This window comes from Scomber japonicus, chromosome 18 (assembly GCF_027409825.1).
Source record: "Scomber japonicus isolate fScoJap1 chromosome 18, fScoJap1.pri, whole genome shotgun sequence".
In the NCBI taxonomy this organism is placed as follows: Eukaryota; Metazoa; Chordata; class Actinopteri; order Scombriformes; family Scombridae; genus Scomber; species Scomber japonicus.
This window is the reverse complement of record NC_070595.1, coordinates 8,053,373-8,077,455: the sequence shown is the minus strand read 5'-3', so window position 1 is coordinate 8,077,455 and position 24,083 is coordinate 8,053,373. Positions and strand designations below refer to the sequence as shown.

The 24,083-nt window shown below is 38.0% G+C and overlaps 2 protein-coding genes across 2 annotated transcripts; one reads left to right on the top strand and one right to left on the bottom strand.

The window, feature by feature from the left end:
• Window positions 1-9,702: 9,702 nt before the first annotated feature.
• Window positions 9,703-20,493, top strand: cnn1b (calponin 1, basic, smooth muscle, b). Its single transcript, XM_053338757.1, has 7 exons — window positions 9,703-9,933; window positions 14,609-14,730; window positions 14,859-14,925; window positions 16,381-16,518; window positions 16,896-17,012; window positions 17,367-17,513; window positions 18,662-20,493. The coding sequence occupies exons 1-7, from the start codon at window positions 9,874-9,876 to the stop codon at window positions 18,905-18,907; spliced, it is 897 nt and encodes a 298-aa protein (XP_053194732.1). The 5' UTR covers window positions 9,703-9,873; the 3' UTR covers window positions 18,908-20,493.
• Window positions 20,494-21,353: 860 nt separating this feature from the next.
• elof1 (elongation factor 1) lies at window positions 21,354-22,734 on the bottom strand. Its single transcript, XM_053338764.1, has 3 exons — window positions 22,619-22,734; window positions 22,454-22,524; window positions 21,354-21,593 (listed from the first exon to the last, which is right to left on the bottom strand). Exons 1-3 carry the CDS (start codon window positions 22,732-22,734, stop codon window positions 21,529-21,531), a joined length of 252 nt encoding a protein of 83 aa, XP_053194739.1. The 3' UTR covers window positions 21,354-21,528.
• Window positions 22,735-24,083: the final 1,349 nt, after the last annotated feature.

Below are 24,083 nucleotides of genomic sequence, written 5' to 3'. Positions count from 1 at the left end.
GAATACAGGGGTATGTCTCGATGAATGTCGTCATGGGTTATATTTAGTGGCATTAAAAAAAATGAACTTACAGTATCCAAGGTGATGAGAATGGAAATCAAAATATATATAATATATATATTTTTTTGACACGCTCTTAAAATATACAGATAATTAATAGGTAGGCTAATATCTCATTTCTCTGGCCTCCTAAACTCAAAGCTGTGAATAGTTGTAGGATTTAAACTGTAATCTCGTTAACAGTCAACAAAACTAGGAAGAATCTGACTAAAGAGAAGAATGGGGAGGTGTATGGAGACTGGCTGACCAGTGATGTGTTGGATGTCTTTGAGTTAAGACTGAGACTGTTCTCCGGAGCAGATCTCGTGCACAAAGTTAAAAAACTAAAGTACGTTGTCTACTTGGTTGTCTAAAGACTGGAAGAAAAAAAAGCAACTGGGAGTTTTTGTACTTGTCAGGGTTTTCTACAGACTATATTTCAAGCCCTTGTATTTGTGCTGTATCTCACAATCTGGGGTCATATGAAAATTGACAGAATGAATAAATAATTTGATGAGGCTGCTATAGTAAGGCTTTGATCTGTATTAAGTATTGTATCAGTTTAGAACAACCACATTGCCTTTTTTGTTTCTTTGGGGAGGCCAACGTTCATTATGTTCTATAATGAATATATATATATATCAAAACATCCTGTTCTGTGATCAAATATTGCTACCAGATGCACACTGTACTAATGAAACCACTTCATTTGGATGACACGATGTCTTTTCTCTCTGAGGTACATTACTCTAACAAAGCTGCATCAGGATTCGGTACTGAAACGTTAAACTTTGCTGGTCTTCTCAAAGTTACACGTGGTATTAAGGCAAGTATTATTTTTGCCCCCTATATTTTTTTTTTGTTCTTTTTTAAGATCTTTTATTTCTCCATAGACTGATCCTATAGGTGAACAGGTGATAAAAAAACAAATAGGATGGAATGAATTTCAGTGTCAAAGATGACAGCATTTGTGTAACAGTAACTGATAATCAAATGACTTTACCAGTTGATTTCCTTTTCTTTAAATGACTTGCCAGTGTGGCTTATTTCCCTTCCCCTTTTTATTTTTTGTCTTTTAATTCAGTGCAATTTCTTATTATGATCTGTCTTTTTTTTTTTCTTTTCTTTTTTTTTTCTCTGGAGATTTTAATGTGAAACGGCGCTACACTACACGCAGGCCTTTTTGGGGGTCCCCTGTCTGAGCATTACCTTGTGACTCGGATGGTAGCCGTCTACAATGACCACTACTAATGATCATGTAATTGTAGTGCTGAAAGCTGAGACTTACTTGAAAGTGTTGTTCTTCAATAAAGTTTGAAGACGAGAGAAATACAGCTGCTGGACTCTTATTCATTGTGACTTCACCTTTAAATGTTTATCCTTTTCTTTTCTTACTAATTCATCAGTCGTTGCTCATTCTCAGTTTCGGGGCAGTGATGTCAGCATGGCAATGTCCCAATGTCCCAGTTGCATACAGTATAACATATCCATGTTCCAGTCATTTGTTAGCTGTAGGCTTGTAGTATGACAGTTTACACAGGCAAGCCAAGAGCAGCTACAGGTAGCTAGCACTACAGTGCTGTGTGTGTGTGTGTGTGTGTGTGTGTGTGTGGAAAGATATGGAGGCATTCAACAAAAAAGGAAAAGTGAAGTACAGGCTTAGAATTAAAGGGTCAAACAAGAGGATTGACTGAAATAGGGATGAAAGAGAGATATATAGAGGTGCGTGGAGAGTGAAATATTTCGAGGGTGTCTGAGAGCTACAGTAGGTTTGTGATTGAAACCATCTCCTCTGTGTGTGTATATATGTGTGTGTGTGTGTGTGTGTGTGTGTGTGTGTGTGTGTGCGCACAGTTGGTCAAGGGGCTTGGTCAGAGTCCGTGCCTGAGGAGCTTTACCAAACATGGTCACATAACAGAGACTCAATGAAAATTTCCTCCTGTGCTACTACAGCACACATTCATAGTGCAGAGTTTCCGCTCAACTTCAGTCATGCACGGGACAAAAATCATCACCTGCCTGTCGTTGTACACACAGAAACACACCTGCACATGACATACACATGCCGTCTGTCGTCGAGCGATTTAACACAATTACTATCACGTTACAAGCACACAAAGAAGCATGTGCGGCATACCTCAGCGTTGCAAGAGAGCACCAGTCTCTCACAAGTGTTTACCTTCCGTCAGCTGTGTTTGCGAGACGTTTTAATTTAATGAATTCATACCTATAAATGTCAAGTCATCTCTTTCCTGCTTTACAACTTTCAATATATGTGTTTTGCTTCTTCTAAGCACAAGCCAGACACCACAGTATATCAAGCCAGTTGCGTTCAAATAAATAGATTATAAGGATATGCCTATTTCAAGAGGAATTCATGCTGAAGACCTTTCCCAGACTTGAGGAAACAAAAACATATCAAAAATCAACATTCCAAGCTTTGGAGAGGCTATAAACAGAGCCAAGTTTACAAGGTGCTTAAACACTTGGCTGGAGTTGATCGAAATGACTTTTAAAACCAGCTTGTTAACAGGCAGCACCTGACTGTCACCACCTACCTCACCCAAAGATGTCATGAGCACGTCCCAGCCTGTGACTACGAGCCAAGATTAAGACGTGTGAAAAGAACTGAAAGCAAGGAAGCGAGGATTTTGTCCTACATCAGCACGTCACAGGTACTACAACACAAAGAGATTTATGACATCTGGGGGTAATTCTAATTAGAAAAAGATGAATTTTCTGAATGTTTCTTTGCAGTCAGCGCAGTTGAAGTGGAATTCGATATATAAATACCAAAATACTCTGAGTGTAAGCACAGAATGAAGTGGAACTCATCATTTCAAGTGTTTTAACAGAGTAAATTGGATATATCAGTTGAAAGGAGCAGAAACGTCAGCTTAAGTTTAAATACTGAAAGGAGTTGAAATGTCACCCTAAGTGTCACTTATCAATTGAGCTAGAAGTGACATTTGAAGCGGAAGTCCAAGATGAAATCAGAGCCAGAATCCGGTTCATGCATTAAAACTGTCCTGACGTGTGAGCAGTAAGTGAAAGTGCTGAAAGGAGCGGAAGCGACAGCTCAAGTTTAAAAACTGAAAGGAATTGAAATGTCAGCCACTAATCAATGGGGCTCGAAATGTCATGTGAAGCGAAGACCAGGAAAAAATTAGAGATGGTTAATGTGTTAAAACTGAAAGAAAAGATCATGACGTGTAAGCAGTGAAAGCAGTTGAGGTGAGTTGTGTAGTGTCTTTTGAAGTTAAAGTATTGAAAAGTGTCAGCTGACGTGTAAATGGTCAAAGTAGTTGTAATTTCAGTTCAGTGAAAGAAGGTGAAATCTAAAAGTGGTTGAACTGTCAATTTAAGAATAAAATCAGTTAAAGTGTCAGCGAAAGATGAAAGCGCTTCATACGTAGAGTAAGATAATGAGGTTTGAGTAATGAGTAAAGTTTGAATGAAGTGGAAGTCTAGAGAAACAATTGCCGGTTCAAGTGTATAAACTGAAGGGAAATATCAGTGTAAGCAGTGAAAGCAAAGCAATGGAAGTTTCTGGGAGTTGATTTGAAGGAGTATTTAAATGAGTTAAAATGTCAGGCTGACAAAAACTGTTGAAATTCTCATTGGGGAAGATCTGAAAGAAGTTTAACTCAGTTTAAGAATAACAATTGTGACATGTACTACTATTAAAGCAGTCGAAGTGTCAGTGAATTATGTAGTTCTTCAAATATAAGTGTAAGATAGTGAAGTTTTGAAAAGGAAACTTCATTACATGTTTTGAAGTTTGAATAAAGTTTCGAAAGTATGATGAAGTAGTTGAAGCACAGTAAGTCTCCAGAAGAACAAGAAAAAGAGAAATAATAATGATATAATTACAAGAAAACGAGTGTTTGTAGTTGAAGGCGGACATGCTAACCAGTGATTGAATATGCTTGGCTTTTATTGACCAAATCCAGGTTTGTATGAGGCGTCCTGTCCTATTGTAGCGACAGGTTGGAATTATAATGCCATGAACTCAGCCTTCAGAACTCTCTCTGTGTTACGTAGGATCTTGAGGCCTTCTACCATAAATAGCCAGACGGAGTGGAGTGAGGAGAGGGGTCGATGAGTGGGTGGAGGGAAGGAGAAACAGCTTACTGTGGAAATGCCCTTCTGAGTTTCTGAAAGTGTATTAATCTCCCCCTTTCTCCCCTCCTCTCCCTCCCTTTTTGTGTTTTTTGCATCTTTCTCCCTAAACAGTTTTTTCGTCCTTGAAACTATCGCCTGCGTTTCATCACAGTTCACGACTCGAAAAAACTTCAACTTTTGCTGATCTTTGCTGATCTTTGCTGATCTTTTCCTCGCTCTGAAATACTTCTTTCTGCGTGTATGTCGAGAAAAAAAAAAGAAAAGTGAATCAAGAGTGAAACAGTTAAAGTGCTCTCGCCATTTGAATTGAGTCATTGAAAAACACAGCCTCATAAAACAACCATTTAAAGTTAGAACACTGTAAATACAAAGCACATTATCGCTGAATTTCTCCCTCCGGTTGATAAAACTGACACATTTATTGTCTTTTCCTTACATGAGCTGTCTTTACTCATCAGCTACCATCCACGTGACACTTCGCAACACAGTAAATGCGCCCAGAAGTAGCCGATTAGCTGAAGTGTCAGATGAACTTAGAGCCAACGTAAACAGTGAAGCCCACCTCGCAGTGAAAATCAGACTGTGGTCTGTTATTTTTAGTGTGAGGGATTCCTCTTTCACAAGACATTACATCTTTATCCCTCTCCCAGCCTGCTTAGGCCCTTCCCTTCTCCCATCATGCCCAAATAAAGTGTCCAAATTCCATGTGTGTGCTTCTTCTTCTCTCTGTGAAATGTTTATAAGACCCTCGCTTGGTGTGTGTGTGTGCCTCTGTGTGTGCGTTCATGTGTGTGTGTTTGTTTGTGTGTGTGTGGAAGGCGTGCATAAATGAGCCTCTGTTTCTCTGCGCTTTTGTATGCAGATTTCTACATTCCAGCAGGCTGTTTATGGTAATCTACTGTGCTTTGATAACCTCGATTCATCCCAGACACACACACATAAAAAAAAGACAAATAACAAAAGTAAAAGTTTAGACTATATTTTAATAGCATGAGGTAGAAGATTAGCCAGATAATGAGGTCCATTATGGTGTTTCTGTATTCTTCTCTGTTGGATATTTACTAGCTGCTTGTTGGAGCACTGAGCTCATCAGGGCTGTAGCCAGAGTGTTATAAAATACTGAGGTCATGTATCCAGATTTGACCTGTGAGTGTGCATGTGAAATGTTTAATATTTTAACTTTATTTTTCTTATTTTCTATATCAATTTAACTTTAATCATACTTCCTGTAAACCATATCAAAGCCTTCATCACACTGCCAGAGGTGTAATTCTGGAGGAGAAATAATAAAAACCCTTTATTAAACGGCATTGTTATATTTTTATTCAATATTTTCTGGCTAAAAATGATCAAATTTGAAATATTAAGTGTGTAAATGTCAGGATCAGCGTTCAGATCCCATCGTGGGAGATTACAGAATTTAAACTCATTCTCAGGTTGTTAAAAACACTTAAAAAAAAAGAAAAAAGAAGCAACCTCAGTGTCTTCAAATGCAACCACGACCACTGCGCTCATCAGGCTGTCTCTCTCTGTTAGTACATGTCAGGTGTATTAGTGGATAAAGCCTTGAACATAGTGCAATTACACCCGCTACTCTCCCCTTTATCAGATCTGTCCATCACACTACAGTACATCTTTATCTCTATTTGCTCCTGTGGGATCAATATCAATCAGCTGCAGGATTTAGCCGAAGTTTCCATATTCCCTACAGAAAAGGTCATGTGATGTGTGTTTTTATTCTTCCGTCACCTGGCTCTTTGATTCCAAGGAAAAGCACAGCTGCAGCGTTACATTGTGAACATAACTGTAGTGTTGTGGTCAGTCGAACCCTGTCATGCAGACCGTTGCTCTGCACTAATTATTCTCAGCTGTGTGTGTGTGTGTGTGTGTGTGTAAATCCTCTGCTGACTGATTGAAGCCCTGTGCATTGTTGCTGGGTAACGATGTATGTCCAGTAATCTTGCATTTGCACTCTATTCATTGTCTATCACCACTACCTCAGCAGCTACACATCCCCTTGTACTGTAACTCGGCTCTTTCTGCTCCCCTCTTTTCTTTCATCCGTTTCATCCCTGGCCTTTTCTAGAATGTTCCTCTCCGGCTCCACCCGCCATATCGGTCATGTGTCTGGTGGTGACACACATGCAAACACACACAAACACACACACACACACACACACACACACACACACACACACACACACACGCACACACAAAGAAAGCAGAGGGTGATTCATGCTCTCCGGGGAGCAGCCGAGCCGCCTCTTCTGCTAACCCCCCTCTTCACCCCTGACTCTCTCTCTCTCTATCTCCACTCTTCAGACCCCCTGAATCTGCCGCATTCTTGTCCTTGTCATCCGCCTGCCTGCCTATGGCCGTGAGAGAGGAGTAACACATTGGAGTAAAATAGAAAACCACCTCATTGTTCCCAGAGTGACGTCAGAGGCTCCACAGTAGCTTCCACGCACATACAAACACATGTCAAATATGCTATGATCAATCCTCCAGCAGTGAATACAGTATATACACACAGTATATTCTAGTCACGACAACAGCGAGAGCAAAGAATTCAAGGTGATCAATAGCCATCTTTTTACTGTGAGAGCATTTTAAAACTGATTTTTCAGGATTTTCCTCCTAGTTAAAAAAAAAGTTATTACCTTAAAGAAAAAAAAAGCTTATTAAGTTAGTGGCCCTGTGTTAGATGAGAAGATTGATACCACTTTCATATCTGTGTGTTAAATTTAAGGCTACAGTGAGAAGTCAGCACACAGATTGTTATGTGTCGGCCTATTTCTTGACTGAAAATGTTAAACTTTTCCTTTAATTCTGAATTTTTTAATAAGAAAGCAAAATTCTGTAGATGCCTTGATCCAGCATGTGAAACCAAATTACACCACATGTTAAAGAGTTAAAGGTTAAAGAGTATAATTATACTGTATAAGATACTGTGGGATCATCTGTAATGCTTTTACAACTAAAGAATGAATGTGGTTGAAGTGTGTTTCACATCACTGTCACCAAGATGCTGACTGTGGTTTGCTGGTTAGTTTGTTAGTGTTAAAGTTTTTGTGGTTGTAATGCTATGAAGAGAGGTTTGCAAAAACCAGAATAACAGCATCCTTCGAAAGTGAAACAGTTCGGGGGATTTTATGAACACTAGTCCAACATCCAAGTACTATGATGCAGGTGTGTGAAACATGTAAAATAACACGGAGAACAAGTGGAGAGTAGTTTACAGTCATGTAGCTTGTGAGGGTCTTGAAAAAATCAAATTGAGCCCTAAATTGCTCACAAGTTTACAACTAAAACCTAAATCAGACTAACATTGAGACTGAACATTTATTCTAGACCTTGGAAATAGTAGCTGGTTAAACAATCTCACCACAGGCTCAATTTAGTAGCTGCTCTAGAGCTTTTGACCATATCCCACCAGAGAATTTTAAGGACTTTTCATTCATATTGGCTTAAAATTAAGAAAAAATAATGATTTGATACCACTGAATGGCAACATAACAGCTATCCTGTGAGACTGTTTTGTCAGCCGCTGTTTACGAGGTCAAGTATGAACATCAACATAAGATGAGAAGTCCTTGAAGTGCTCAGAAGAGCGGAAATTTGAATATTTCGACACTTCCATGGCAACATGAGCAGCTACACCTGGATGTGGACCTTGCCAGGAGATTATTTTGTCAACATCATCATTTCTTAACTCGGCTTGTCTCTCAGATTTTATGTTGGCCCTCTATTAGCATTCAGAAGGTGTTCATAAGCAGGTTTAGATATAATTGAAATGTAAAAATCATTGTCCTATTGTGATAAATGTAGTGAAAATGACTTATAGGAGATTTCAGACAGTTTGATAATTGCCTAATGTATCTTATCTTTCAGAAGAACATCACATAAATAAATGTCCTGGATGGCATGGAAGATGTCTGGACTGTCTGTTGGTCCACCACTTTGGTCCAGACTGAAATATCTGAACAAGTTTGATTGATTTTCATTCAATTTTATAAATATTTATGGTTCAAAGATGATGTGACCTTCTGACCTTTTCCTCAGTACTACCACAAAGTTCACATTTTTGTTGTGAGTCAAACATTTTAACAAATAACCTAATAACCTAACAAACTCATATTATGACATCAGTGACTCCCTCCTGCACTCTGCTTATGTTTGCATATGTCAGTATGCTAAAATGAACAAACAGTTAGCATTGTCATTGTGAGTATCCTGTCAGGCATGTGTGTATTATTTAGAGCCATGGATTTTTGGGGTTGATGCCAATACTGATATTAAGGAGTAAAAAAAATTCTGATGTCAATATACTGGCCAATAATCTTATATATATATATATATATATACAGAATATACTGTATATATAAACACACTTTTTATAAAAATGTGGTTATCAAACACTTGTGACAAAGATATAAAATAGAGGTGTTGATATTTAACAGTTTAAGAATAAACTTATTTTTTTATAAAAAATGACATCAGTGCACTAAAACAGTAAACTTCACTGGGAATATAATATGTGTATATTAAACCTGAATTAGGAAAAAGGATAAAACATATATAAAATGTGGCCTATATATCTTTTTAAAAATAAAATCGATATCTCATGGATTAAATACTGATGCTGATATACAATACATCTGGGATAGGCCAATATCAGCTGATAATATCGGTTGACTGACATATCAGTCAGGTTTTAGTATTATTGAATTAATATTTTGACCTATATCAATAGTTTAGTTTAGTTCAGTTTAGTTTATTAGGATCCCCATTAACCATTGTGCTGGGCAACAGCTACTCTTCCTGAGGTCATCAATTAACACAGAAAAAAACAATACATATAAACCCACAATATTACTACAAAAAAAGATGAAAGAAAAAACAGAGCATGCAAGAGAGTAGCGATATATGTTCAAAGCATACAGGGGGAAAACACAGTAGAAAGAGGAAAAAGAAATATAAAACCACACAAATTTAGATTGTAAAAGAAAGCTAAAGAAAAGGAGAGAAAGTCATCCTATTAATTCAGGATGACACAGTTGGCATTATCATCATCATATAGCCTACTAATAATATTCAGTCCGTTTCAAATTTGATATTTTTCACATGTTTTTATTTGTAGGACATCACTGTATTATGTCTACGTGCATTTTGCTTGTATAGTTTTACTGTAACTTGATGATTCATCACCGTTGAATCAAACGGAGGGAAAAGTGTGTTACTGATGCTGACACGCATTGTAAAGCTCTGACTGATCACTGCGTATGACAAATGACATAACTCTTCACAAAGTGCATCTGAACGCGAGTAAAAAAGCATCCCCATTACTTTGCCCGAAGGTGGAAAAAGTGACACTGATTAAATCTAATACCCGAGCGGTGACATCACTCCCCCCGATCAGCGGAGACTGCGCCCTGATTGGATGACGGCCTCAGCCAATCACAAAGCACACACATGGTAAGAGTTTAAAAAAGATTCAGAAAAGTGTCGGAAAGTTGCCCTGAACGCCTCACCAGCAGGTCCGAGCACGACCAGCGAACAATAAAAGGAGATACCAGCGGATTTGTTCGGGACTTTTTTGCCTGTGCGCTTCCCCTGTGCTCCGGACTAACAGCTGAAAACCTGCTGCTCCATTTTTAAAGCTCCCCCTCTCTCTCTCTACTCTCACTGTATATAGACAAAAACAACAGAATGACAACACATTTCAGGAGCGGCCCGGCCTTCGGACTGTCTGCAGAGGTCAAGAGTAAGGTACGTTCTCCTTTTTCTACTTTATTTTGAAGTTTGTTTAGGATATAGGTATGTTGTGAGTGGTGTGTATTGGCGCCTGAAGTGGGGTCAGGGGTCCCACAAGGGTCGAGGATAGGGGCCCCTGCATGACTACGGATACTATAATCCCTATAGTAATCCCACTGTGACTGAATATTTTTATTATTAAGTTATAACTAAACACAAATCTGGTGCTCCTTCAAAATAAAATCCTATAAAGTGGGTTAAATGGTTGTAACATATCTGAGCTTTTGGCATGGAGAGAACATAGGATGGTGATGGATGAAACCTGCTGCATCATAGATAAAAAAAACAAACAAAAAAAAACACAAACTTTTACCAGACAATGTAATGAATCTTATCTCAAGGTCTTTTTTTTTTTTTTTTTTTTTTTTACATCTTAATTGGATCCAGTTTTGGATCCAGGTTGTATGCTTGGGAACCAGCTCTGGTGACACAGTCCTGCCTTACTGATAATAGATCACACAGTGAGGGAGGTGATTGTTTTGGAGCTGAAAGTAGGTCTTACTGGCCAAATAATCTGAGTGATTAGGAAGGGGTCAGGGCATTATTAGTCTGTGAGAGTGCAACCACGACTGCCAGGAGGTTCAACTTGTACTTTGCATGTGCTCTGTTATTCTGTTGTTATTGTTTCACTGATGTATTTGGCATTAAAGAAAGCAGACAGTGAAAGTTATGGCTTGTTGTAAAAATGATGCTAATGAGTCAAGAATGCTTGGGTTGTAAAACTAAAGATACATGACGTAGATTATGAGTATGAATTAATAGGTAGGTTGTTCGTTTTAAAGTGAAATAGAGCAACATGGGGTCAGCGGTAAAAGAAGTATTTAGATCTTTTAAAGAAGGTAAAAGTAGTAGTACCACAATGTAAAAATACTCTATTAGAAGTAAAAGACCTGCATTCAAAATCCTACTTAAATAAAAAAGAATTAAAATACCCTAAAAATGAAAGTACTTGAGACATGAGAGTTGGCACCTGTCAGTGTTATATTATGTTATTGCACATTATAATATTGTGTTATTATTTTTGATGATTTAAACATGTAAACCGTATAAGATGTTGCCAGGAGACGAGTTGGAGCTAATTTTGGCTATTTTTATACATTATTTTATTTTTACGGTATTTTAATATAAAAATGTATCAGATTTCGTAAGATGACGATGCAGTAAGTAGCATGTGATAGAAATATAATATTATAATATTAAGTAGAAATACACACACCCTCCCATATCCTTAAATGATGAAAGTGACCAAACTTTCGAGGTCTGATCTGAACTTTAGTACAGTTCCAGTCCGCCGCTGAATGACTGAAGTCTGTATGTTGGGATGAGTCAGAGCTGCTGACAGTCTGTGTTCAGGATGAGAAAGGTCAGCCTGTGACTATTCCAGCACCCAGACCATCATCATCATTGTCCTGGAGCTGGAGCTGGAGCTGCCTCTTCCCCGAATGGTGCCATCTCTCATCGGTCCTTTAATCTCACACAGAGGTGCACGGCGCGCTATGAAACCCTGCATTCCTCTCATTGCTGTTATTCATCTACAGCAGGGTCACAGTCAGGAATGGAGGTTTTGAGAGATATTTTGAGGCCATCTTTGTATTTTGGATGGTGGATTATGCTCACAAAGTCAGGGGAGAGGAGGTGGAGGTGGTGGTGGTGGGGGCGGGGCGGGGTGGGGGAGGGGGGGGTTAAAGTTTCAAGGTATCAAACAGCTGAGTAGGAGGGCTTCTGGAGGTCATGAAGTTCCTGCAGCGTTACATCACAGAGGAGCAGAGATGCAGCAGAGAGACTGACAGGTACATCAGCATAATCTAATGGCCTTTTAAGGAGTGACCGGGCTCTGACTTGGAACTTGAGAAAGTGTCCTTACTCTAAACAGTTTACATCGGAGTCAAGAACGACAAAACAGTGTCCTGACAGAACACAGGTGGACAGCAGCAGCGTCTGATAGATAGGGAGACAAAGCTGTGCCAGCACCTCACACAGGGAATCTATTTCACACCCCAGGAAGACAAGAAATCATGTCAGCGGAACTATTTGATAATAGTTTATCAATTAAAACCTTTTTTTTTCATTTAACAAAAGAAGACAAATATCTATTAACATGAGCTTACAATGACTTCATAAAAATGTGATGAATTTCTATTTAAACCCAGTACTGTGTGAATAGTCCCTGATTCAAGATTAAAAATTGAACATACATCAATTTTTAATTTAACCCAACATTCAGCACCAACTCTTAGTACACTACATGCACTGATGGAAAAGTACATTTACTCAAGTACTTTATTTAAGTACAATTTTGAGCTACTTGTACTTGGATGTTACCACTTTATATCTCAGGATACTTCTACACTACATTTTATAGGGTAATATACTGTTTACTCTGCTACATTGAGTCTATTTGACAGTTGTAGTTACTTATCTTATCAAGACTGAACATAAGCACCTATGTTCAGCTTATGAAATACAACACAATGTTAAAGATGAAACCTGAGATTCCTGACATGTTTATCTTGTTTGGGCCCATTTCAAAGAGTTGTTAGCAGTTCCATAAAAGAGCTTTTTTTTTTTCCTCCCCCCTCCAAAACTTCTCAGATGACTTCATTGAAATATCTGTTGGAGGCCAAAGAGATAAAGTCAAATATTTAACAAAAATATAAATCTTAAATTAATGAAAAAAAGGTCCACATTTGTGTAGTTGTCTTCTTTCTTCTCGCTTTAATCATTTCACAACTCCTCCAATTTATATTGTGACCCTTCGGAGGGGGTGCGACCCTCAGGTTGACCACCACTAAACTAAAGGAACCCTAACATGTACTCTATGTAATGTAGTTTAAACACTGTAGCTTCAGCATGTACAACAGCAAGATGCTGCTTATGCATTGATGCATCAATAGTACATTTCTCTGCAGAACGAGAACTTTTCTGTTTGATACTTTACGTACACGTTTGCTGATAAAACTGAAATACTTTACGTGGTATTTTAAATGCAGGACTTTAAGCATGTAATGGCGTATTTTTGAACTGATGTAATAGTACTCCAGTGCATTAGTATCTAAGTAAAGATCTAAGTCTTCCACAGCTGGATTCTTGACACAATTCTGGTTGTTTGATACCCAGCATCACCTTCACTATAGTCCATCAATCAGTTACATCATAAAACAATATCATCCTATCTTCCTATATGTTATTCTGCTGTTTATCTTTATGTGATTCATGTTTGTGAATCAAAAATGTTTTTTTAAAAGGTCAGAAAAAAACAAGCAGTTCTGCCTGCGTCCCCCCGAAGAGAACAACACAATAAAAATCTGACTCTGAGCTGAAGTACCTCGCCTGGAAGCAGGACCTGTCGATCTTGGCCTGCCTTTATCAGACGTGGTTTGCCTGAATAGTCAACTCACTGTAAAAGGGCAGATTCTGGAAAACCCAGAGGGAGAGAAAGAGAGTGAGAGAGAGAGAGAGAAAGAGAGAAATATGAGCCCGGCCAATGGGAGAAGCAGAGCAGGACAGTCAAGGGAGAGGGAGGAGTGTTTGGGAAAGCTGTTTCTCCCAAGTTTGGTGTGATGGACTGGAAGCTACGCTATCCCTGCTGCTTTGAAATACTTGTTTGTGTTGGCTGCTGAACCCAGACTGTGAAGACTTATCTGCAGAACATTCAGGAAAAGGGGACAAGGGGTGTGCGTGTGAGTGTGTGTGTGTGTGTGTGTGTGTGTGTGTGTGTGTGTGTGTGTATGTGTGTGTGTGGGTGCAGGGAGGAGGAGGAGGAGGAGGAAGGAGGGGGGAACAGTCTTAAACCCCATGCCAGAATTCAAAGTATTAGGGCGATGTGTTTGTGCCAATAAGGAAATACATGGAGAGACGCAAAGGAGGCCAGTATGTTTCTTCATGCAGGAATGTCCACAGGCCTTTTTCATTTTCATTCTTCCTCCTGTTATTTTTACATCCCCTCATCTCAAAGTATTTTTTTATTATACAGTAAGACTTTCAAAGACAGTACAGTCATTGCATGCCTTCCCTTTATGAGAGGAGTTATTTTAGTCATTGAAAACCTTGAATTAGGCATGAGAGAAACATTGTATTAAAGTCAAGTTGAAAACCATCTCTTTGTGTGTGTGTGCATGTACTTTTTTTTGTAAGATTTGATTATTGTATATACAGTATTTTAAGTGACATTTGACTACTTTTATAGCAAATGTCTGTATTTTTCCACTCTAATTTCCTCTGAAGTTTCATGAAAAGAAAGAGGAAAAAATGGCATTTGAACACAAGAGTCAATTTTCTAATGATTTCATTCCAATTAGCTGTTAGTGTAATTAATAATGAATCATAAAAGCATATTTAACTAGGTTTAAATGGAGCCTTTCTTTCAAGGAAATTCCTAATTAGTACACAGGTTGCACATCTGGAAATGTCGCACCAGCAAAATAAACATTATCAACCGATGCTAAAAATTTGAGTAATCTGAAAATGGAGTTTCTTTGTCCTTATTGTGAAGTTCAGTAGATGCACTAAATGCTTGCCAGTTATTTGTCACGGACAGTTTAATGAGCTAAAATCAGAAACACAATAATTGGTAAAAGTTAGATGTTATGTTTGACCTCTGACCTCTGCTTCCCCCTCCTTTTCCCCCCAGCTTGCAGGGAAGTACGACGCCCACAAGGAGGAAGAGCTGAGGCTGTGGATCCAGGATGTGACTGGCAAGAAGATCGGGGATGGCTTCATGGAGAGTCTGAAGGATGGAGTCATGTTGTGCGAGTAAGTGGAGGTGGAGGATTTCTGTCAACACACACACCGAAGCACAGAAACTTCATCATATTAATATCTGCTTCTTTTTTTTTTTTTAATAGCGATTATAATAAAAGTGTGTTTCTCTCTCTTTATAGACTCATTAATGTTCTCCAGCCAGGTTCTGTGAGAAGGATCAACCGCTCCAATCAAAACTGGCACCAGGTAATGCACCAGCTCCACACGGAAAGAACGAAGCCTTATTTGTCCTGCTAGTCTCAAAGTCAGGGTCATTTTCCAGAGCATGTGGAACTTGGTTAGTCTGTCGTATTGGCACTGACAACACAGAGCCTATTTACATTCCATAAAGTTGCTGCCATATCAAATGAGAGCACGGCTTCATTAGCCTTTTACAGGACTGGACAAAGCAAACAGGGTTTTTAAGGGTTCATTAAAAAATCTTTCCAAAGAACACGTAGGTCATCTGAACTTGCACTCTTTGATAAGTGGGTCAAAAAAAAGCTGTGTTAGAATCAGTAGGCTTCGTTAAAGTTAATTATATAGCTTCATTAATTTGCACCAAATAATTATTTAATAAAGATGTGTAACATTTTTACACATTTTAAAAGTCCATTTTACTTTTATTAGACATTAACCTAACCCCATCACTGATTCCTCATCCAGCATCTCTGAGACCATTTCAACTGTATATCTAGCAGCATATTAAGAAATGCTACATTCATAGATAATATTAAATGGCACATTCATATAGACAAACAGCTTATATGATTGTGAGTTGGCAGCCTAAAATCAAGAAACAAATGCCATCGGTATATAGCATCAGTTAAAGAAATGTTCAAACTAGCAGATTTATCAAGATTTAACTGCATGTCTCTAAAATATGCTTCTTGGTTACTAAGCTAAGTGGCTAAACTACAAATCTACATAGTTATGTGACATCAATACACCCACAACAACTACAATAATTATAGCTTTAAAAAAAATAAAAGAGTATGCTAAGGGACAACAGCTTGCATACTCTTTTTAATATAATTGTAAATGTGTTAACAGTATGTAAAACAGCTCCATTTAGCAAAATAAAATACTTACATACTAAATACTTCATGTATTAAATACAAAAATACTTCACGTATTAAATGTAAAATGCTCTTTCTGTGTAAAGTAATGTAGTGAATATTCTGTATATGCCAAGAAGAAATAACTGACCAGGATGAAATGAAAAGAAATGCATACAGGTGATTTTGACCCACTTAGTGAGTTTGTAATGATACAAAAACTTTACAGGTAAACAAACAAAAAATAAATGATAGGATATCAAAAACAAGAATTTTGAGAAATACCTGGAATAGGTTTTTTAATATGCTGAAGTATGTTTGTCTGAAAAATATTAGAATGATAACTGTAAAACATTCCAGGGGCATTGCACAGATAAAATACAGGTCTACATATTAATACTGATAAATGAATTTCTTACAAAGTATTAGCATCCCAATTATTCTTTCAGGTGTCCACACAAAACTATAATTACATCATAAGATAGAAACAGCTGATTCTGTTGCATTCCATGAACACAAACAAATCAGGCTGGATGCAACAGACCAAACAGACGCTCCTCTGTCAACTTGTCCCATTTTCCATTCTTTCCGCTTTCTTCCTCAGCTGGAAAACATTGGGAATTTCGTCCGTGGAATCACAGAGTACGGCCTGAGGCCTGATGACATCTTCGAGGCCAACGATCTGTTTGAGAATGTCAACCACACTCAGGTCCAGTCCACGCTCATCGCTCTGGCTGGAATGGTGAGGACAACTACACACACACACACACACAAATGATGTTAATGTAACATCTGTTGTAGGAATGTCTGATATTTGTGCTTTACTCACCACTAACTACTCCAAAATCAGGTGCAATCATGAACAACTGGACTAACTGTTTAGATAGAATTTAGCATACAGACACCAATGACTGCAACATCTGTGCATGAGTATATTGTGATATTTATAGAGGTATTCTGTGTATATCAGCCTATCTATGTGAGTGCTTTGTGTTCCATGGAATAAATTTACAATGCAGCAACAGTATAGTATCATAAATAATAAAAACAATATGGGTATGAAAATACACTCTTATTACCACCATTTTCCTTTCTGTGTCTGCCATTTCTCTCTCCAAGGCCAAGTCCAAAGGTTTCCACTCCAAGTACGACATAGGAGTGAAGTATGCTGAGAAACAGCAGCGCCGTTTCGCTCCAGAGAAGCTCAGGGAGGGACGCAACATCATAGGCTTGCAGGTCAGAACAGCAGAAGGCTTAAACCTGTAATCTACTTTACGACCATGCCTGCATGAAGCATTGTGTCCAGAGAGGTTTTGCGGGTTTAGGACATCTCCCAGTAGGTTGTTGTGGTGCCCCCTGCTGGATTTATGCTGAATGAACCTCCACAGAAACATATTTTCTTGCATCTTCTCACAGCTGCACTTCTTTTGAAGTTCATACAAACAAAGATATATATGTGTGGATGGAGGAATGATTCATGTAGAGTAGAATATTAACGTAGCAGATTAACAGGAAATTTAGCATCACAGATGTGATCTTAAATTTCCATTTATTTGGCAAATGCTCATTCCACTCTTGCTATGTCTCTAGATGGGAACCAACAAGCTTGCCAGCCAAAAGGGCATGACCTCTTACGGCACACGACGCCATCTGTATGACTCCAAGATAGGCATGGACAATCCACTGGACCAGTCTACTATCAGCCTACAGATGGGTACCAACAAGGGAGCCAGCCAGGTGAGTAGAGACATGATGCCTGTATTCGTACATTTTATACTTTTATCTAGAATTACATTTCATTTGGTATGAAAAGTGGAGATGATATAATTATTGTAGGTAAGGCTGGTGAAATTCTGTACTTGCACTTTCTGTCAAGAGACCCCTTAAAAATCCAAACCATTTAATACATTAGTCATATTGGTTCTTATTGAAGATATAACTGTTTTTCTCTGTCTCTTATGTATGTATGTACATGTATGTACAGTATAGCATTGTAGTTGGTTGCAAAATGTACTAAAACAGGAGTAAATGGTAAATTTGTTGGGGACTATATTCAGCTGCAGATACATTCAGTACTCTATTACAGTGATTCCCAAACAAGTGTACGGCATTTACCAGGGGGGTACTTGAAAAGATTGCATAATTAATTTGAAAAAGTATATAAAAAGTATATATCCACATATTGAGGCATTCAGTCACATGCTTTCTCAGTCACAACACATAACTGTCACTGCTAAACAGAAAAGACAGCTAAAAATAATGACTAAACCATTGAAATAGTTAGCTAAAAGTAATGGCTAAACAGTCGAAATAGCAAAAAATAATGGCAAAACATTTCAAAAATAGTTAGCTAATAGTTAAATGGTGAATGGGCTCACAGTAATGATAAATGGTTTAAATTGAAACTTTTAGCTAACTATCAATGTTTAGCTAAAGGTAATGGCTAAATGGTTGAAATGTCAGCCTTCTCCAAGTGGTAGCACAAATGCCAACCTAAACATTGACAGTTAAATTGTATGAAAACAATATTGTAAAAATATCCACTTTTATATAACTCATAAATAACTTAACAAACTTTGTCCATATTTATAATGATGGAAAATGTCACTGAGTGCATCAGTGTGGCTCATTATGTGTTGTTGCTCTATGACACAGCTATATCAGGCTTTGGATACTACTTGTTAGTTGGATCTATTTGGTGTTAGGGTTAGGGTTTTCATGGGATTTGTTTACAATTATAATAATATAGAATAGAGAAGTCTGATTTGAAATTACACTATAACGTTTTGGGGGAATTTATTGGGATCTGTTTTTATTATTATTTCTTAGTTATTACTTGTAGAATGTTTTTTCAAGAAGCCTTTATCTTGCTTTCTTTCCCACAGACTGGTATGACCGCTCCGGGAACCAGGAGGCACATCTTTGACAAGAAGCTGGAGCTGGAGAACTGTGACACCTCCACCATCTCTCTGCAGATGGGCACTAACAAAGTGGCCTCCCAGCAGGGCATGACCACCTACGGCCTGCCCCGCCAGGTCTATGACACCAAGTACTGCACCAACCCCGCCGAGGCCTACTACAACAACGGGAGCGAGGTTGAGTTTGACGGCTACAACCAGTACTCTGACTAAGAAAACCACAGACAGCCTCACCCCCCCTCCCTTCCTCTTTGCTTAACTTCAGACAACCAACTGCAACTGTCTTCATGACGAGCAAAACTCCCAGACTGTTATTTAACACTGACTGACGTCATCGCCGTCTTGATTCACCGTCTTTTTCTAAGCATATTTGTACTCCTAAGAATTGTTTGTCTTTCCATGAGCAAAAGAAATAAGTGTTTAACTTCCATCAAAATTTTTACTTCGTGACCAACCTCTGAGCAAAGTTGTTTGCTCCAATGAATTTTAAGACTGCTAAAAATACCCAAACACCCAAAGTTGAGATTTTTGACCTTTGCTATTTATAGATTTTTTTTCTCTTCTTTTTATACTTGCATTGTAATTAGAGATGTGTAACTGTTTTTAAACCCTCGCCTCACCTTCCCAATGCAGTTTGAACACTGACGGAGCAGAAGTTGAGAGTTCCTTGAAAGGAAACAACTAACCGTGTTGGTGCTATTGAACTTTAACCCAGTTTGGAGCAGAGTCCATGTCCACATTGGAGCTCTGCAAGCTCTTAGGATGGCATTTCTGCAGGATGAAACGGAAGCTTAGGGCCATCTGACTGACGACGCAGACATTGCTTTGTTTCGCGAGCACCTGCGCTGATAAATAGTCATGTTTATGAGCCTGCCAAATTACCCTTGACGCTGTTTAATAGGGTGAATTAACATGGCTTGTGTGCATTGAAGGAAAAGTAGAGGGGTCTTTCAGACATGGTACAAAGCTTATAAGAGCAAATGTAGGTGTTGTGATATTAAGTTGTAGGACGCCATTTGAAATTAGGGTAAACCTGTAGTTTTTGTAATGCATTGCCTTTTGTAAAAGGTCTTCTACAGTGAACTTTGGCTTTAGCGCTGTTGCTTCGTTTGCACTTACCTTACTTACCTGCCTTCACTTTGTATTAAAAAGACCCATGTGCAATGTGAATCATGCTAAATATAGATTCCCCCTTTTAGAAATTTCCACATCATACTGTTATGACCCACCGAATGTCTTGAATGTAATGTAAGATTAGAAGTGCCACTAGCTGTTATAGGATTCGACATTAGAATTTATAAACAGGAGTGTCCACAGTGTTACAACATTAAGATTGGCTTTGAGTTATGAAATGAGGTGCAGACTGTCAGAATTTGCTGTTAATGTGCTAAATGAGCTAACAGATTTGAGCTCTTAAAGTGTTAATACCATTTAAAAAGGATGTTGGCAGCCATGATTTGTGATAGTGTGCCATCTAGTGTTGTAAGACCTTTATAGCGGGGAGAAAAGCACATGTACATTTACTGTATTTTCAATCCATCAAAGGTTTAAACATTGCTTTTTATTCAATCAAATGTAGGAACATAGATTTTTTTAAACAGTGCATTCACTTATCATCATTACCACTCTGTTAGATCCAGAATGGAAATAATGTTGAGTAACATTTCACCTTTTAATGTGTTGGCTGTGTTTCATCGTTGTTCATACTATACTATCTTTGCTAACCTCTTGATTTTTTTTTTCCTATATGCCTTTCACTAAACATGACATTTGTGCAATAAAAACACTTAAAAAATACACTTCTGATTTACTGTCATTACCTTAAAATACACAGGACATGAAATACACAAAAGAACACAAAAGTGGAGTAAATACAAAGTACATGATTAAAGAAGATAAAACATAGCAGTACAAATCTATAGTGATCGGAAAAACTATGGCAACCAACAAAAAAATTTTCAGTGCATTAGTGACATGGTTGAAATATTAAAAAAAAGACAGGATCATATTTTCTTCATCCATAAAACACAAAGATAAGTGGAATGTTTTACGCTGGTGGAAGTATCGGATAACATTTTTATCTTAATTGTGTGACAGTTTGGTCCAAAAACAAACTAATGTTCTAATAATAAAAAAACACTTACCATGAGCTAATCACTGACATGAGACATGAGAACACTGAGAACTGATACAGGTAGGTTTGGACATTGGCAGTGCTCTGGTCCAGCCAGAGGGACGCGTCATGCTCAGCAAGCCGCATTCTAGCTAAACTAAACTAAACACGTCACACACTTTCATGAAAAACAGTGGTGAAGATTTTGCTACATGGTGCTGAGTGAACAGGAAGTAATTCACCGGACCAAATGAAGCAGTGGAATTAGGGCTGGGTATTGTTTAAAAAATTATGATACCAGTACCAATCCAAGTACCCTTAAAGATTCTGATACCAACTGAGTACTTCATTCGATACCCATCATGTGAATAGAATCGTTAAATTGTACAAAATGCCACCGCTCCTTCACATCTAAATGATTTGATTTTAACACAAATGCATTTTGGAAGTCTCAAAATTAATAATATTTGACCATCAAAGACTGCTTGCGTTGATTGGCTATGAGTAAGTCCATAAAAATAGTCATATTTTTTTCTAGCTCAGGGTGCAAAAAGGATCAATTACAAGTATCATTTGATGAGAGATATTCTGATACTACTTGGTATCGATTTATTTCAGTCGATACCTTAAAAGGTACCGAGTACTGATACCCTGATACCCAGCCCTAGGTGAAATGTGGGTGAGGTTATAGAGAAGGTGAGTCACAACATGGAAAACATGACTATTGATTTGCTGCTTCACAGGCATCAATCCAATCACTGTAAACATCGACAGGCTCGGAAAGATCTGATAATACAAAGTAAAGGAACATTTCAAACAAACACAGACAAGAGTCACACGGTCCCTTTTGATTTCTTCTTTTACACCCCCCGGACTGCATTAAAGATGGCCTGCCACTACTATTAACTGGCATCGTAAAATTAATCTGTTACTTTCTCAACTATTTGATTAATTGTGTGGTCTATAAAGTATTAAAAAACAGCAAAAAATACACATCACAATATCCTGGAACCAAACACAAAATTATCATGTGTCTTGTTTTGTCTGACCACCAGTCCAATATCCTAAAATATTCATATTTAAGTTCAAATTAATTAAATGATTGATAAACTTTCAAAATAGTTGCTGTTTCATTTTCTGATGATCAACTAATCAGTTTATTGTTCAATTGTTGCAGCTCTAGATTAAGCTACACATAGTGACATATATTTGTGGCATAATCATATGTATGAATCTCTTTAGGGCTGCAACTAACGATTATTTTAAATATTGATTAAACTGTCAATTATTTTCTTGATTAACTGATTAGTTGTTTGGTCCATACAATGTCAAAAAATGTTGTCTCAATAAACAGCCCACACAATGATATTCAGTTTACTGTCTTTGAGGACTTAACAAACAAGAAAATATTCACATTAGAGAAGCTGTAACCAGAGTATCTTGTAATATTAAGTATTACATTATGTGTATTATATTCCTGGTCAAAAACCAAAACAAAGACTTGTTCTTCTGCTTATGCCCTAATTTAATTTCATGGAAATCAGTTCACAAGACTTTGAGATATCCAGGTGAATAGGATTTTTTAAAAACCAAACCCCTACATAGCAATTGAAAGTATTTGGTCAAACATGACCTTAAAAGGATACAGGTTATGGGTGTCTGGAACTCCTCCAAGCAAACGCTACATGATATAATTCCTGTGTTCCGGGTTCGTTCCCTGGTAAAACCAAACAGTTATTTTAGTCATATTGTTCATAAAGCATTTTGTTGTATTTCTAAGGCATGGTGATGTCACACAGAGCTGAACTTACATTTTGACGTCGCAGGACTTTTCGTGGTTACAAAACGGGCACGTGAACTGAGTGTCCAGGTTACCCGTCATTTTCTTCTTGGGAGGGGGCTTTCTTTTTGACTTTCTGCGCCCCATTTGTGATGTGGTATCTCTGCAGGAAACAAACACACAATTAAATATGAACTTTTTACCTCCTCTTTCATCGGCTATCAGCATTAACAGACACTTTCACATTGCCTTTTAAGCAATTTTATACAGAGATGGCAAAGTACACTGATGAATGACTAGTATTTCAGTCACTGCCGCAGTCACTTTATCTACCGTACCTACGGTATGATATGGTATGGTATGACATGATATAGTATGATATGGTATGGTATGACATGATATAGTATGATATGATATGGTATGATGTAGTCCGACATGGTATTGTATGCATCAACAGAAAACAATAATGAACACATTATCCTCCATCACTGATGACTCACTTTAATCACTGCTCACCTGGCTCAAAGGCAAGTACGTTCATAATTATTTTAACTTTATGGATATCATTTCATATTTTCTGAAATTCCCTCCAAACAGCTCAACTGACGCCACATAAGATCGGAAAAAGACTCCACAAAGAGCCAAAAGAGGAGCTAGCGTTTCACGAGCAAGCTAACTCGCTAACAACTGCTAGTATCTAGGTAAAGACTTACTGAGGTTAAAAACAGAGTTTTAAAATGTATTTTTTCAGCATGATGGAGCGGTGTCGTTTGTGTTTTAACTGTACTGTATTGCAGTATTTTTCATTTCCATTAACAACGTAACTGTTGTCTTACCTTTCTGTTTTTACCTGATGTGTTGAGCGGAGTAGAGGATGCTCTGCGGATTCAACTGTATCCGGATGCAGCGTCTCTACGGGACCGCGTTTGATTGGTTAGACAGCGGAGACTGACAGCCTCGTGTATCCAATCCAGTGTCGGATCTAGATAGATAGATAGATAGATAGATAGATAGATAGATAGATAGATAGATAGAAATAAAACACATTCTCAGATCATCAGGTGCAGCAGAGATTTATTTCACATACGAGTTAATCAGCAATATCTTTCATTTTTGTGCCCGTAAAAGTTTCAGAAACAAACCAGAATGACAGAAACCTGTGATCAGAAAGCATCCTCTCTTAAAGATCCCTCCAGTTTATTTGTTTCCACAGGTTCTGTTATTTGATGACAGGGATGCAGCCAAACCTAACCGTTAACAGTGAGGTAATATTCTGACTTCCGGTTTGTCTGTAACCATAAATATTGGCACAACCCTTGTTTAGACAATTAACCTGAATTACCACTTCTGTTATTGTGGTGCTCCATACTGGTAAGTAAGTTCCCTACCAGCGCTTTGCTTCAGAGAGGTTGGGTTTACTGTAGAAAATCACATTTGGGTACAGCGGTAGAAATAAAAAATCTAAATCCTCTTAGTATTACCCAGCTGAGGTAGTA

Bases quoted from the DNA above. Each gene is read 5' to 3' on its own strand.
- elof1 (XM_053338764.1), bottom strand. From the start codon at position 22,734: ATGGGGCGCAGAAAGTCAAAAAGAAAGCCCCCTCCCAAGAAGAAAATG. The intron at 22,525-22,618 runs GTAAGTTCAGCT...TGGTTTTACCAG, and splicing joins AAGTCCTGCGACGTCAAAAT to GGAACGAACCCGGAACACAG. The intron at 21,594-22,453 runs GTATCCTTTTAA...TTGTATTATCAG, and splicing joins GTTCCAGACACCCATAACCT to ATCTTTCCGAGCCTGTCGAT.
- cnn1b (XM_053338757.1), top strand. From the start codon at position 9,874: ATGACAACACATTTCAGGAGCGGCCCGGCCTTCGGACTGTCTGCAGAG. The intron at 9,934-14,608 runs GTACGTTCTCCT...TTTTCCCCCCAG, and splicing joins CTGCAGAGGTCAAGAGTAAG to CTTGCAGGGAAGTACGACGC. The intron at 17,514-18,661 runs GTGAGTAGAGAC...TCTTTCCCACAG, and splicing joins CCAACAAGGGAGCCAGCCAG to ACTGGTATGACCGCTCCGGG.